Here is a 14,480-nt window from a genome sequence, read left to right as displayed (position 1 = left end):
TTTAAAGTATCAAAAAGATAATGGGGTATCTGAAAACATGCACATGTACAGTAATATTTATAAATGTGACAAAATACAAAAAGTCAATACATAAACGTCACATTAAGGGAATTGCACTTTTTTCTTTTGGTGCTGAAATGATAATGTGTTATGAATTAAGAAAAAAGTGAAAAATAAAAGTATTTATTTATATATAGCATACTGAGGCAGTGTGTTGAGTTTAATCATCGTTGTTTCACTATTACATAGTGTGGTAAATATAATATTTCAGATAATATTACATTGACCGGTGGATGGCAGCGCAATTTTTCACTCGGCCGAGTCTGCCGAAATTAAGGGAACGAAGAAGAAGAACGTTTCACCGGAAAGAAACCTTTCACCTCTGCCGCTGTGCATGAGGTTGGCGGGCTGCTAGTTGAATGTGTGTTTGATGTATTTGTTAAAATTCAGCTGCTCAACTGGTGAACAAAACCTCAGTGTCATATAACTCACCATCACGCGGAATCTTTCCAGTCGGGTAAAGCAACGAGTTGACTTTAAAAACACTTTATTTCACACTTAGCTAGCATTTAGCTTTGCATGCTAAATAATAAGGTTTCAAAGCTAGCAGTAGGCTAACTAACCGGCGTTCTTCCACCAGCTTGCTAACATTAGCTGCCACTGGACAGCCGTACATCCCTTCCTTGCTCACGTGTGATATCTCGCCTTACTTAGCTAACGCTGTTGTCTTACTCTGGTTTTAAACAGTATCATCTGAAGGTACGTTCACGGTGGTAGCGCAGCCATGCCGTCCAGCGCTGGACCCAGCAGCCCAGCAGCTGCACTCGCCGAAGCGCTGGAAAACTCCTCCCGGCTCATTGACAGACACCTGCAGGAAGACCGCTGCTTTCCGGACCTCTCGGAGCTGCTCAGCGTCCCGTCGCACAGTGAGTCATGTGGAGGGATGTGGCAGAAGAGAGACAGACCTAACAGGAGTTACCAAACTCAAGGGTTTCTCATTACACTAGGGATGCCGTGCCCGATGGTACAAAAGAGGAGATAGAGTAGGCGGTGGGAAGGTAGTCACTGTTGGTGCTGTCAATGGTTGTTTACACACTGATGTAAAAGAACAACACGAGACAGGTTTGAGCGATGATCCCGTGAGACAGTCAGTTACTTCGCAAGTAACTTCAGAGAGCTAGCGTGTTATGATTTAATTGTAATGCATTAAAAGAAAAGTTGCCATTCTCTGCCTCAATATTGTGATATGGATTACGGAAAGTACAATTTGCAAGCTACATCCAAGTATTTTGATGAATTTACACTGTTTGCTCTATAATGGAATATGTCTGTATACCAGATAACTGTGTTATGATCGGGATACAAAGTTTGGTCTGTGGATAGTGCAGGGCATCACCAGACTTTAACTCTGTTGTTGTTTATTGTGTTGATAGATATGCCGTGCCTCTCTGGAGTGTCGGACATGGACTACCCCCTCCAGGGACCAGGTCTACTCAGTGTGCCGAATCTCCCAGAGCTCAGTGCCGTCCGCCGAGTTCCTCTTCCTCCGGAGCTGGTGGAGCAGTTCAGCCGTATCTTTTTACTTATTCAGGAAAAACTGATTGAATTGACTACTTTTATTTGGACCCAGAGGTTTCCATCTCACACATAGCTAAAATGTCTACTGTTGATTGCTTTGTTTTGAGCTTCAACTTAACCATTTTACAGATATGCAATGTAACTGCATGATGGGAGTTTTTCCAGAGATCTGTCGAGCATGGCTTACTATTGACAATGACATCTTCATGTGGAATTATGAAGATGGGTGAGTACCTTTTACTTTATATGGGACTGAGTGACGTTAACGATGTGTGTTACATGAAACCAACTGAAGTGCCCACAAGGTGAGCTTAAATGTATTGTTAGTATTCCTTATTAATTGTGATCTTTCGTTAATGATAAATCCAGAGTGAAGACAGCTATTTCTCGTTTTTCTTCTTATGTTCTTTGCAGAGGGGATGTGGCCTATTTTGATGGCCTTATTGAAACCATTCTGGCAGTGGGCCTTGTAAAACCAAAACAAGGTATGTTTAAACACTTAAACTCGGCATTAATTAAACATTTTTATTTATCTGAGTAATGTTTATGTTTTTCTTCTCAGGGATTTTACAGCCACACATTCACTACCTCTTAGTATTGGCCACTTCTGTGGATGTTGTGATCCTTGGGCTGAGCTTCCCCAAGAGCCAGGCTGGTGAGTCCTTCCTCTTATCACAGCGACGCTGCATTTCAGTTGTTCCCTGTAGCATGTGATTATGTAGATGCCAGTGAGGAATATTCTAATCACGTGTTTCTGTTTTTCAAACTAATTGAAATTTTAGCTGTAAGAGTTTAACCTCTTATCCTAACTCCTCTGGGTAATCCTGTAACAAGATAATCATATCACGCTACAGTGCAATAAAAGATGTCCAACAGCTTAAAAGCTGCAAAGAATATGCATAACACGGCAGCTTGCAGCTAAATTTGTTGCCACTTACCCTCACATATGTACGAGCAAGTGCCAGATATTCATAAGCGAGGCAAATGTACCAGATAAGGACAGCTGCTGTACCATAACACTATCATCTTGTAACTGTCTCATTTTAAACATGCTCACAGTTAAGAAGCAGTACAAAGCCATTAATATCTGCATGAACCCGCGGTGGTTCATCTGTAATCTTTGTGTGTCTCTCTTTCTTTTGTTGTAGGATTGAATGACAGCATGTCTGGTGGGATGCAGCTACTGCCAGACCCCCTCTTCTCAATCCCCACAGACAACACCTACATCCTGTCCATCACCTCCACGGACCTGGGACGCATCTTCATGGCGGGAAAGGACGGCTGCCTCTACGAGATCGCTTACCAGGCCGAGGCCGGATGGCTGAGCCAGCGCTGCAGAAAAATCAACCACTCCAAAAGCTCTCTGTCCTTCCTCGTCCCCTCTGTGCTCCAGTTCTCCTTCTCTGAAGACGGTGAGGAGAGGGACACACGTGGAACGATGTCTTTAGTTTAATTCAACTTAACTTTCAAGTTTGTTGTCCTTGTGCTCCACAGACCCCATTGTGCAGATTGCTATTGACAACTCCCGCAACACACTATTCACACGCTCTGAGAAAGGTGTCCTGCAGGTATGGCGTTTAGTGACTGTCAAGTCAATATTTCGTGTGTGTGGTGATTGTCGACGTGCTGAAATGACTCCCTGTGTGTCTGTTCATTTAGGTGTATGACCTGGGGGCTGATGGTCAAGGTATGAGTCGTGTGGCGACCATGTCACAGAACACCGTTGTTGCGGCTGCTGGAAACATAGCCAGGTATGTCACGGTTTGTTGACCCTCAGTCGTGTTTCTTTCACACCTGTCATTAATTAAAGAGAAATAATCATTTATTCTCCGTCTCGCTGAACCTCTCCTTCCTCTGCAGGACTATCGATCGTTCCGTCTTCAAACCTGTCGTCCAGATCTCTGTGATCGACAGATCCGAGTCCTCGGATTGTCACCTGCTTGCTGTCACTCATGCAGGTAAACATTACCGAACACTAGTGAAGATGAGTAAAAACAGTTAGAAACATGTGCAGTAATATGACATGTTTATGCTTCATGTGTGCCTGCATATACTCTGTTTCCCTAGGTGTGCGTCTCTACTTCAGCACCACACCCTTTGCCCCTCTACACCAGAGGCATGTGGCAGTTCGACCTAGCCTGCTAGCTTTGGTCCATGTCCGTCTGCCACCGGGGTTTTCTGCATCCTCTACTCTGCAGAAACCTGCAAAGGTCCATAAGGCACTACACAGCAAAGGTAAACCTTTTATGTCTGCTTTTCATCAGTTTATCAGAAAGACCCAATGGGAGTCAAACCCAACATTGTTTTTTACCTTTAGTTGATATAATGTAATACCATTTTGTCTTTTCTTTGTTTAAATCTTCAGGCATTCTGTTAATGGCTGCTTCCGAGACAGAGGACAGTGACATTCTGTGGTGCATCAATCATGATTCCTTCCCCTTCAAGAAACCCTTGATGGAGACTCAGGTTGGCACATAAGAAACGTACAATAAATGGAGTAAAATTGTAGGCAGCAGTTGAATGTCTCTTACTACCATTCGTTGCTTCTCTGTATTGCTGATTACGTATACAAGTGCTTTTGTTGTTGTTTGATAACAACTTGTTTTACCACCTAAAAGGCTACACTGGTTAAAAGAAACCCTACAATGTCTTTCTTTCTCCCGTCTTCTATTGCAGATGATGTCTAATGTAGATGGACACTCTTGGGCTCTTTGTGCCATTAATGAGGAGAGACCATCCAAGATATTTACTCCCCTGAACAAGGACCAGATCCCCATCACTGACTCCCCTGTGGTGGTTCAACAGCACAATATCCCTCCGCAGAAGTTTGTCCTTCTCTCTGCAAAGGTGAAAACTCATGACTCATCATGCTGCACACATGCTCAATGTTGTCATATTGTGACAAAAACAATGTCTCAATCATGTATACTAAGAGTAGCCTCCTTGCTGTCCCGTAGGGGAGTCATATCTTCCAAAAACTGCGGCCGGTGGACCAGCTCCGTCACCTCCTGGTGAGCTGTGCCGGAGGAGAAAATGAAGAGGTTGAGCGTTTCTTCAAGCTGCACAGGGTACGAAGCTAAACTATTAAATGTGTGATGTTTAAAAATCCTCTTAACACGGCCTTTAGCCTGAAACCTGCACATGACACAGTGCTTGTAGTGTCTATTTGAGTTGTTGATCTGTTCTGTGCAGGAGGAGCAGGCTTGTGCCACAGCACTGATCCTGGCTTGTTCCAGCGCGGCTTGTGACAGAGAGGTTTCACAGTGGGCCACCAGAGCCTTCTTCAGGTCAGATTACATTGTTTACACACGCTCAGAGTTACACTCGCTCATACCGCACACAAACTAAAAGCAGCTCCTTTTGATGTTGTCGTGATCAGATACGGAGGAGAAGCACAGATGAGATTCCCAGCTGCCATGACTTCTCCCAGTACTGTTGGACCCGTGATGAGCTCTCCAGCACCAGGTAGATTAATAATAAACATTGACCTATATATAGCTAAAGACCGAATATATCAGCTTAAACTCTTGTGACATTGTGCAAAGCCTCATGTACACACTGTCATGTTCACAAGTATCCAACCATTTGGTTTAACAGGATATACAAACATAATGTAATGTTAAAACATGTTAAATGTCACATTGCTTAATACTACATGTGTAATGTTTACATCTGTAAACATCAGGGCTAATAGTAATGAAAAAATAGACATTTGAATTGTTAGAACCTTTGTTTTTTTTTTTAAGAACAGATATTCTAATGTCGCTTTGGCAGAACTTGACAGCCGTAGTAAACGTTTTACTCTTCCAGGCATCGTGCCCCCAGCTTTGGCCACACCTTTCGCACCGATGCACTCTGGCTCTGCCCCCATCACGCCCATGTCAGCTGGCCCAGAGGTTATTTTCTCAGGGAAGCACAACGGCATCTGTGTCTACTTTGCTCGCATTCTTGGGTAAGTAAATCGTGTCATTAGCGGTCACATTGGCTTCTTTTGAATATTTATTCTGGGCGAGAGCCTAAATTAGATATGTGTCTCTATAGTCAGAGGTGTGGATGCTGATGTGTGACGATGGTGTTAGTTCTGATCAACATGTCTTTCTCCCCTGTTCTCTGCCGACCACTAACAGAAATATTTGGGATGGCAGTCTTGCTGTTGAGAAAACTATAAGCAAAGGAAATCAGACCGTCAGTATTGTAAGTATCATAATTACATTTATTTAACAGTTCAATAGTGATTATGTACGTTTTTAGAATGATTAGTTGACACTACCTGCTGTCTCCACAGTTGGAAAGCAGCGTTGGTTCTTTTGAGCTGGAGTCAGTGCTCATGGAGCTCTGCGGTTTGCGGGAGTTTCTTGATAAAAACTCTCAGTTCAGTCCGTCTGCTCTTGGTGCTGCAAGGTGAGAGCTCCTTTGATGCTTTCACAGATTCTGTTCGCTCATTTTCCTTGCTTAGGTGCCATTTAGAAGTTAGTTCCTGTGATAACAGGTGGTTTATTTTTGGTCTGGTCAAATGAGAAATAATGAAGGCCTTCTCAAGCTCATAATGACCGATTATGTGACGAACATGGAAAATAAATATTTCATCTTACTTCTACTTTGCCACTGAAAGTACTTCCCGCAAGAAACTGGAACCTGCAAAAACTTATCTAAGTCTTGTTTCCCATCCTCCCCTGAATAACATCTGTTCTGCTCCATGTTAGTTTCAGCTCCCCTGCCAACCTGCAGCAAAGGCTGCTGGGATTTATGCGTCCTGACGGTGCCAGCTCTCAGCAGGTCCAGCAGGAGCTCCAGAGAAAATATCACAGTGAGTTATGTGTGCAGGTTTATAGATTAAACCATTGTCATGATTGATTCCCCAAATATCAACGGTATCATTAATCAAGTAAATGTGGAACTTTGATGTAGCAACAAAAGAGGAAACAGTGACGTCTTCATTCCTTCAAACTCCTGTATCTCTTGTCCCTTTTGTGTTTCCGTCTCTGTTAATAGCCAAGGCTCAGGTCTATGAGAAGGTGTCCCTGCAGGGCATCCAGCAGCTAGTGCATCGCTCTTATCAGACTCTGGCCCTCCTGAAGCTCCTCTGTGATCATCAGTTCAGCGTCATTATGTCTGAGCTGCCAAAGGTACATGTGTGCATAAACACTTCTGCTGTAGACACCTGCAGGTGCTCATACATCACCGCTGCAGTACTCCTCCACATGCCTTCTTAATTGCAATACCTTTTTGTTTTCCGCCATAAACCTGGTGAGCCATGTGAGCTATCCAGTATTTTGCTCACTTTTTTTCTGTTTTTTTTTTTTTTTAGGAGTTTCAAGAGCAGATGAAGGGAGTGAGCTTTAAGGATGTAGTGATCCGAGGCAAGGAGCTGTCTGGAGCGCTCATCACAGCCCTCATTAATGTCTACATCAAAGATAACGCCTCCGTGGAAGCCATCAGCAATCACCTGCGCGACATCTGTCCCCTGTTGTACAGCAGCGATGACAGCGTTTGCTCCAAGGTACAAACATATGGTGTTTTGAGTCATTGAAAGTTTTTCTTTTTTTAATACTCTTAGCTGAATTATCTTAAGATCTTAAAAAGGGTACTAGATATAGGTAAATGTGTCGGCCTTTAGTACAGCTTCAAGGCTCTGCAATTATGGTTTTATTGATGTCTCGGTGCTTTTCAAATTTCTTGCGATCTTCAGGATAATTTTAGCGGCATCAAAGTCGTTAAAAGGTATCGATTTACCCAACATTGATCCAAGTGTCGTGATACTGAATTTGTTGCTTTTGTCTCGCACTCAGGCTAATGAGCTGCTGCAGAGCTCTAAGCAGATTCAGAGCAAAGCGGACAAAGAGCGAACGCTGAGGGAGTCTCTGCGGCTCTATCAGCAGATCAGCCAACACACAGACCTGCCGCTGGTCTGCTCTCAGTACAGACAAGGTAGGGGCACACAAGACATACTTCCAGTACTTGTCTACTTTATATGTTCTATAATACTGTTATTCATTTATTGACACAAATGCTGTTGCGTTGTCTCAGTGCGTTTCTACGAGGGAGTCCTGGAGCTGTGCCTCACGGCAGCAGACAAGAAGGATCCACAGAGACTGGGGCCCCACTTCTACAAGAACGGAGAGCCCGAGGAGGACGGAGTGGGCCAGCAGGCCTTCCAGGAAAGGTAACGCGAAGGCAGAATTGGCACGCGAATCGGCATCATTGATTGACCATTTTAGACAATTGTCACAGCATTTCTCACCCCCTCCTCTGTCTGCTCCAGGCTTTCGTGTTATAAGTGCATCACAGACACCATGCAGGAGCTGGTGAACCAGAGCAAAGCCGCCCCGCAGTCCCCCAGCGTCCCGAAGCAGCCCGGGCCTCCCGTCATGACCTCTGACCCCAACATGCTCAGCAACGAAGAAGCTACAGCTCATGTGAGTGAGAAGCTGACAGTTGATGCTTATTTCCTGCCAGAGCAATGCAGATGTTTCATGAAAATATGTTTCCTTGTAGTTTGAGCAGATTCTCGGTCTGGCTCAGAGGTCTCAGGACGAGCTGTTTCACATCGCTCTGTACAACTGGCTGATTCAGGCCGACCTCACTGACAAGTTACTGGAGGTACAGTATCTGTCCATGTGTGTTTGTCTTGCATCATAAAGGAACAATATGTTACACTGATGGCTAGTGTATAAAATGGGTACTGGAGGCCCCTGTAAAAGGCTTCTTAGGTCTGGTAAAATGCTACGTTATTTCTGTTGATCCAGTTTGCTTGCTTCATGGCTGCAGCACGCTGTGTTTGCGTTTCAATTTGTTACATATCTGAAAATAAGAGTGGACAAGATCACACGGGCCAAAACTAAAACAGACTTTATGCACTGGAATGGTCATTTCATAGGAGAACATACTGGCTGTAGCATTGTTGTCAGGGAAGCCAGTATTTCAACAAAGCACATTTGTATTTATTTAATACAGTAAATATATTACATATTGTTTTTGTAATGCAGTTTGTTTGTGTATGTTGTATATCCAGGCTGTTCTTTTACCCAGACCTTTTTAAATGAGCACATCCAGATGGTATTGCCCCACGCTCCCACATGCTGTTGTCCTGATGAATCGAGACACTTCACAGGTGTTTGTGTAATGACACGCCATATGTCTGATGGCTGTCTTTTTATTTGTCCTCTGTTGTTCAGGTGAATTCTCTGTACCTGGAGGAGCACCTGATGCATATGATCAAGCAGGACCAGAGCAAGGTGCACAACATGGACCTGTTGTGGCGCTACTACGAGAAGAACCGCAACTTTGGCAAGGCAGCTCATGTACTGGCCCGTCTCGCTGACATGCACAGGTTTGGACACAGAGACCCTGGTGACCACATTTACAGCATATGAGCTCTTTTCAATTATTATTTAAATGTTCTCTGTTTCTTCAGCACTGAGATCTCATTGAAGCTGCGATTGGAGTACATCGCGAGAGCCATCCTGTCTGCGAAGAGTTCCTCGTGCATCTCGGCTCAGGCCTCTGATGGAGAGTTCCTTCACGAGCTGGAAGAAAAGATGGAGGTACGTCTGCGTTTGTGATCACAGTTTAAGTAATCTTCGAGGGATTCGGCGTTGTAACCACTCGGTTTCTGTGTTTGGGTCCTTTTCTTCAGCTGGTGCGTATCCAAGTACAGATCCAGGACACCCTGATCAGACAGTACTCTCATCATCCCTCAGTGAAAAATGTTATCTCTCAGTTGGATTCAGAGCTTATGGACATCACTAAGGTAGCAGCAGCAGAACAATAGGGAGTTGGGGGATTATAAAGAATTTTCATTAACGTTTCTAAATGCTGAACATATGCTCTCTGGTACAGCTTTACGGGGAGTTCGCCGACCATTTCAAACTGTCCGAGTGCAAGCTGGCCATCATTCACTGTGCGGGACACTCCGACCCAATCCTGGTGCACTCGCTGTGGCAAGAGATCATGGAAAAAGGCGAGTGGTCGCCACCAAACCTTTTTTAATAATGCGCTTCCTTGCCATATATGATGTTTTAATAATTATTTTGTCTGTTCTAGAGCTGGGAGACAGCGTCGCTATGAGTCCAGCAGACAGGATGAGGTCTCTCAGTTTGAAGCTGGTGTCACTGGGAAAGAGTTACGCCGGAACACCGAGATATTTCCCTCTGGGTGAGCGTTCATACCTTCCTGTAATCATGTTCAGTTTTCCTCTCGTCAGAACTTTCCACCTTGCAGTTTACTAATTTGTTACCAGTAATATAATTAGACATCCCCGTTGCATCATTTATGTCATCATGCCTCGGTGGTACAGGCCTGCAGGGTCACGCTGGTGCTCTTGGTGATTGCTTAATTATCCTCTCATTACAACCAGCCTGTTCCAACTTGTCCTCTCTGTGGAGACAATGATTCATTTTAAATGCATCCTCTGTACTTGCATGCATGCACAGAATCAACTGTCAAACTTTATAAAAAAAGAAAAAAAGAAAAGTTTACCCCAGTGATGTACAAAGTGCTGAGTATGCAATGCTAACAAGTGCCGATGCGTCCTTTTTCGTTGTAGAGTTCCTCGTAAAGTTTCTCGAGCAGGAGGTGTGTCGACTCCACTGGGATGTGGGCTTCGTCACCTCCACCATGCAGGAGATCGGAGTGCAGCTGCCACGTCTTCTGGAGGTTTATGACCAACTCTTCAAAACTCGGGTACGTGCCTCAGATTTATCATATTTCAATGCATCACTTTTTGCCCTTGGATTGAGGATTAACTTGCCTCTTGCTTAATCCACCAATCTGCCTCATCTCTTCTTGCCTGTAGGATCCCTGTTGGCAGCGGCTGAAGAAGCCGCTCCACCTGGTGGAGTGTATCCACGTGCTTCTGTCCGGATACGTGGACGATCCCAGCAGAGTCCCAACCTATGACAGGTAAGCACACTCTGGGGAGCTGTTCCACTTCTGGCCTGTAGTGGGCGCTGTGGTGTTTGGCTTGTGTTTACAGGGGCATTAGCATGAGGTCCCTGGTTAAAATCCCTGTGACGGCTAATGCTGCATCCATGCTGCTGCATGAGCAAGACAAGAACTCCTCCTCATTTTATCATGAGCTGTTTTAGATACAATGATTGTGTTCTTAGATTAAACCTTCCACCTTCTACACAGGAAGAGAAATGCTTAACCAATGGTTAGTTTGATGAACGCAGAACATTTTGAATAATAGTATCTCCGGTGAGGACAGCTAAATTATTACCATTGGGGAAAAACGGCTCTCATCTTGATCACACTGGGGTGTTTTTTTTGCAGTTTCTAGGCAGCACATCATGTCTGTCAATCACTTGTGTGCTACCAGCAGCAGCAACATTCAGTCAGTCAAACACAGCAGATATAAAACCTTACTGTGAACTCCAAATGCCCACCGTCTAAGATTGATGCTTATTGTTTGTGTCAGAACTACTTTCCGGGGGGTTTTATGTAAAGGTCCACATTTACTTTAAGTCTTTTTTAAAACAATGCTCACATGGCCATAGGTTCATTTAAATGTTAATTGGTCGCTGTAATTCCGCCTGTCAATACTGGCAATGTAACGGTAACAGATGGGTAGTGGATTCCTCCCAAAGTTAGTGTCTTTTCAGTTCAATGCTGTCTGGGGAAATACAAAGAGGGAAATAATAGAACTTCACCGCTTGATTTGACTAACCCAGACTTCGGACTTCCTCATATTAGCTTCAGCAAGGTGCATATTGTGTTTCTGAACCTGTCAAAATCTTCAGTGAACTCGGTTTAACCGCTAGTTTTTCCCTCCCGTCTCAGACGACGGTTCACCAACGTGTGTCTAGACGACATCTGTGGATACCTCGTGGAGCTGCAGTCCCTGAGCCCAAACGCAGCCCTTCAACAAACCATCGGCAACTTCAAGTCGCTGCAGGCGAAGCTGGAGAAGCTCCACTGACTCTCCTAATGACGTTATATAATAATAACGGCTGATTTAAAAGTGTGATTACACGACACGATGCTTGTATTCCACAGTCGACTTTGCCTCTTTCTCTCTTCAGTCTGATGTGTTGCAGCGAGCAGATGACAGTAATGTAAGACAGAAGAGTCAAGTTTTATAACTTATTTAATACATTTTGTCATGAATCTAAACATAATGCTGAAATACAACGTAGGAAAGCAAGGCTGCTGGTTATTTGCATTGTGTGCAAATAGCTTTGTCTGAAAGAGATGAAATCACTCTGAATTTTAAAGGTGAGTTTTCATATATTGAAAATGCACTTATGGATTGATTTTGGATATTTTCGTTTGAATCCACTTGCTAAATATATCTGACTAAAGCCTTTTGAATCATTTCGACTGTTCTGCGTTTGCCTCCAAACAGTTCCTGTTTGGATGTTGTAATTATGTACATAACTTGGCCATAATGTTGTCTCTTCTGCCAAAGGTCATGCACACACACCTAAACATTTTTTTCTTTATGATTATTATTTAGAGTGAGCATTTTTGTCTTCTTGGCTGATACATTTAACAGTGATTTTGTGATTGTTTTCAATGTAGAAGACATTTTTAACACGGTGCAGTTCAGTGCTATGCTGCAAACTTTGGAGAAAAAAATAAAACATTTTTATGAAGAAATAAAACTTGATCTTGTGTATGAGGATGTTTGAAGACATTATACAGAAACTACTTGTTGCCTGTAAACCAACAAACGTGCGTTCTTGGTTCCAGTTTTGTGTTAAATTGTACAATAATTGGCAGGAGAAAGGAGTATTAAGTTGCCTTGGGTTCTAATGTTACACTGCAGAGGGAGTGCAATAATGGACTTCATGTCTTCACTGTTTTTGTTTACATGATTATCTTTAATTGAAACGGGCACATAGGGTTTCTAACCGTCATCACCAACAGTAATTGCTGCAGTAATTGCTTAAGTTTCTTTTTTCTTCAATTTGCTGTGCACTCTAGTGCACAATTATGCTGAATTTATAGCCTTATGAAAAATAAAATATTTTTTACTTTATGCTGGATTGATTTCTCTCTTAATGACAGTGAGTCAGTACATTTATACCGTACATAAGGTTTAGCAGATAAAACTAATAACACAATACAGTCCCAGCTCTTCACTCTATTGTAACTCACTTTAAATGTTTATACTCTTTAAGAATGTTTGTGCATAAGTAGCTAGAAGACATTTTAGGTTTGCTTTTGTAGTCTGCAGTGTGAGCAGCAATATTATATTTATACCTTCTATGACAACTTTTTTTTTTACATTTGTTTGATTTAGAAATATAATTATTTTACATAGCTTTTCAAAATAAAGGTACACGGTGTTCCATTGTTGCGAGGTAAAACAAAAATAATTCTATTTATATATTTTACATACAGAGCATGTATGATGTAGCCCCGCTGAATGGAGCCAATTAAGTCTTAAACGTTATGTTTTAAAATATCTATCAAATGGTCCAAACCCTCAAAAGTTTCAGTTTAACATCACATCCTCACATCTAAAAAAAAAAATAAACTTGGGAAAGTTTGGTACTTCTACTTAAGAAACGATTATTTGATTCTCTAAATTGTTTCTTTTGAATTTTCCGTCGATCAACTCATCTATTAGTCGACTAATCATCTAAGCTCTAAAGTAAGTCTAAAGACCAGTTCGTCACCGTCTCTTCTACAGTTTCTTCAAGTAATGGATGCTTTTATTTATTCAATTCGGCCAGTTCTGACAGATCTGGATCTTGGATTTGATGCACACATTTCTACCTTTTGCACGAGCAAGAAAGCTTCTTTACTCCATACAAGAATATGTAGGGGATGATGCAGGTGTAGGAGGCTGCGATGTAGCTGGCCACCTCCACCAACATGGACGAGGTGTGGATGTTGTTGGAGATGCGCAGAAGCAGATGAGTCAGCCAGCAGACCAGGAACACGGCGGCTACGGCCACCACGCTCTTGGCCGCCCTCACCTGAGTGCTCGAGCTCGGACCTGGCTTCGCTCGCATCTGGCTGGGCCTGGAAAGATTTGGTGGAGGTGGAGGGGAGCTGCGACCTGACGGCCCTCCATTCGGACATGAAGAAGAAGTGGGCACGCCCGTATAAATGAGGGTTGGGGATGCAAGAGCTGTTGCATCTTTTGAGGTGCCTGAACCAGATACAGTGCTGACTGATCTGTCATTTCTGCTTTCGGCGCTTTTGTTTTCATCCTTAACCGTCTCCTTGGTAGGGTCAGAGTTGTGACCCTGTATGCGTTGCCTGTTTCGGAGCAGAGTGAAGACGATCTGGACGCTGGCAAATACAGACCCAGCGACGGGGAGAGCGTTAGCCAGGGTTAAATACAAGATTTCATAGGTTTGCCTCGCTATCGCATTGGGGAATACGTCCACGCAGTCTTCTTTGCTCTCGTTTTTGCCCTCCACTGCCACGAAGAACAAATGTGGGATGCTGAAGACCACCGCCACCGTCCAGCTCCCGGCCAGCAAACAGCCCACCAAGCACAGGCTGTCCAGCTGCACCGGGGCGCCGCCTCGCTTCAGGGAGCCGACGAGTTTCTGGTGCCAGAAGGCGCTGATGAAGAAGGTCGAGTAGATGCTGCTGGTTTCCGAGAGGTCGGCGCAAAAACGAAACACGGCGCAAAAGGTCTCCCCCAGGAACCAACGGCCGGCGAAATCCGCCACGGTGTCGGGCAGGTCCACCAGGTAGTTGGTGATGAGGTTGGAGACGGCCAGGTTGAGGAAGAGCACCTCGTTGGTGCGGAGGCCGGATCTGTGCCCGGGCAGGGAGCGTATAGCCAGCCAGTTGTTTCCCACGATCCCTGCCAGAAACATGAGTCCTCTGATGATGGACTCAACCAACTCTTCTGCGTCCATCGTTTCACAAGATCAGGTGACGACTTCCAATTGTTCTTCACTACACTGGTCTCACAGTTTCCAAAGCTTGTAATG

The 14,480-nt window shown here is 43.9% G+C and overlaps 2 protein-coding genes across 2 annotated transcripts; one reads left to right on the top strand and one right to left on the bottom strand.

Moving 5' to 3' along the window:
• The first annotated feature begins 375 nt into the window (after nucleotides 1–375).
• On the top strand, nucleotides 376–12,559 carry nup155 (nucleoporin 155). The gene is made up of 34 exons (XM_068706212.1): nucleotides 376–517; nucleotides 748–926; nucleotides 1,434–1,571; nucleotides 1,708–1,804; nucleotides 1,993–2,063; nucleotides 2,141–2,233; nucleotides 2,727–2,990; nucleotides 3,073–3,146; nucleotides 3,238–3,329; nucleotides 3,439–3,536; nucleotides 3,646–3,813; nucleotides 3,944–4,044; nucleotides 4,255–4,425; nucleotides 4,536–4,646; nucleotides 4,771–4,865; nucleotides 4,958–5,043; nucleotides 5,389–5,530; nucleotides 5,706–5,772; nucleotides 5,864–5,979; nucleotides 6,282–6,385; nucleotides 6,571–6,704; nucleotides 6,887–7,078; nucleotides 7,368–7,506; nucleotides 7,606–7,741; nucleotides 7,841–7,994; nucleotides 8,074–8,178; nucleotides 8,754–8,908; nucleotides 8,993–9,122; nucleotides 9,215–9,328; nucleotides 9,418–9,538; nucleotides 9,622–9,732; nucleotides 10,124–10,260; nucleotides 10,373–10,479; nucleotides 11,359–12,559. The coding sequence occupies exons 2-34, from the start codon at nucleotides 785–787 to the stop codon at nucleotides 11,495–11,497; spliced, it is 4,104 nt and encodes a 1,367-aa protein (XP_068562313.1). The 5' UTR covers nucleotides 376–517; nucleotides 748–784; the 3' UTR covers nucleotides 11,498–12,559.
• A 739-nt stretch (nucleotides 12,560–13,298) lies between these two features.
• Nucleotides 13,299–14,405, bottom strand: ora5 (olfactory receptor class A related 5). The gene has a single exon (XM_068705532.1). The coding sequence runs from the start codon at nucleotides 14,403–14,405 to the stop codon at nucleotides 13,299–13,301; it is 1,107 nt and encodes a 368-aa protein (XP_068561633.1).
• Nucleotides 14,406–14,480: the final 75 nt, after the last annotated feature.

The sequence above is a fragment of the Cebidichthys violaceus genome, unplaced genomic scaffold (genome assembly GCF_023349555.1).
Source record: "Cebidichthys violaceus isolate CVI_PGR_0920_01 unplaced genomic scaffold, fCebVio1.0.p SCAF_12, whole genome shotgun sequence".
Lineage (NCBI taxonomy): Eukaryota > Metazoa > Chordata > Actinopteri > Perciformes > Stichaeidae > Cebidichthys > Cebidichthys violaceus.
This window is presented reverse-complemented; position numbering and strand designations above follow the sequence as displayed.

Bases quoted from the DNA above. Each gene is read 5' to 3' on its own strand.
- nup155 (XM_068706212.1), top strand. From the start codon at position 785: ATGCCGTCCAGCGCTGGACCCAGCAGCCCAGCAGCTGCACTCGCCGAA. The intron at 1,572-1,707 runs GTATCTTTTTAC...ACCATTTTACAG, and splicing joins GCTGGTGGAGCAGTTCAGCC to ATATGCAATGTAACTGCATG. The intron at 2,991-3,072 runs GTGAGGAGAGGG...TGTGCTCCACAG, and splicing joins GTTCTCCTTCTCTGAAGACG to ACCCCATTGTGCAGATTGCT.
- ora5 (XM_068705532.1), bottom strand. From the start codon at position 14,405: ATGGACGCAGAAGAGTTGGTTGAGTCCATCATCAGAGGACTCATGTTT.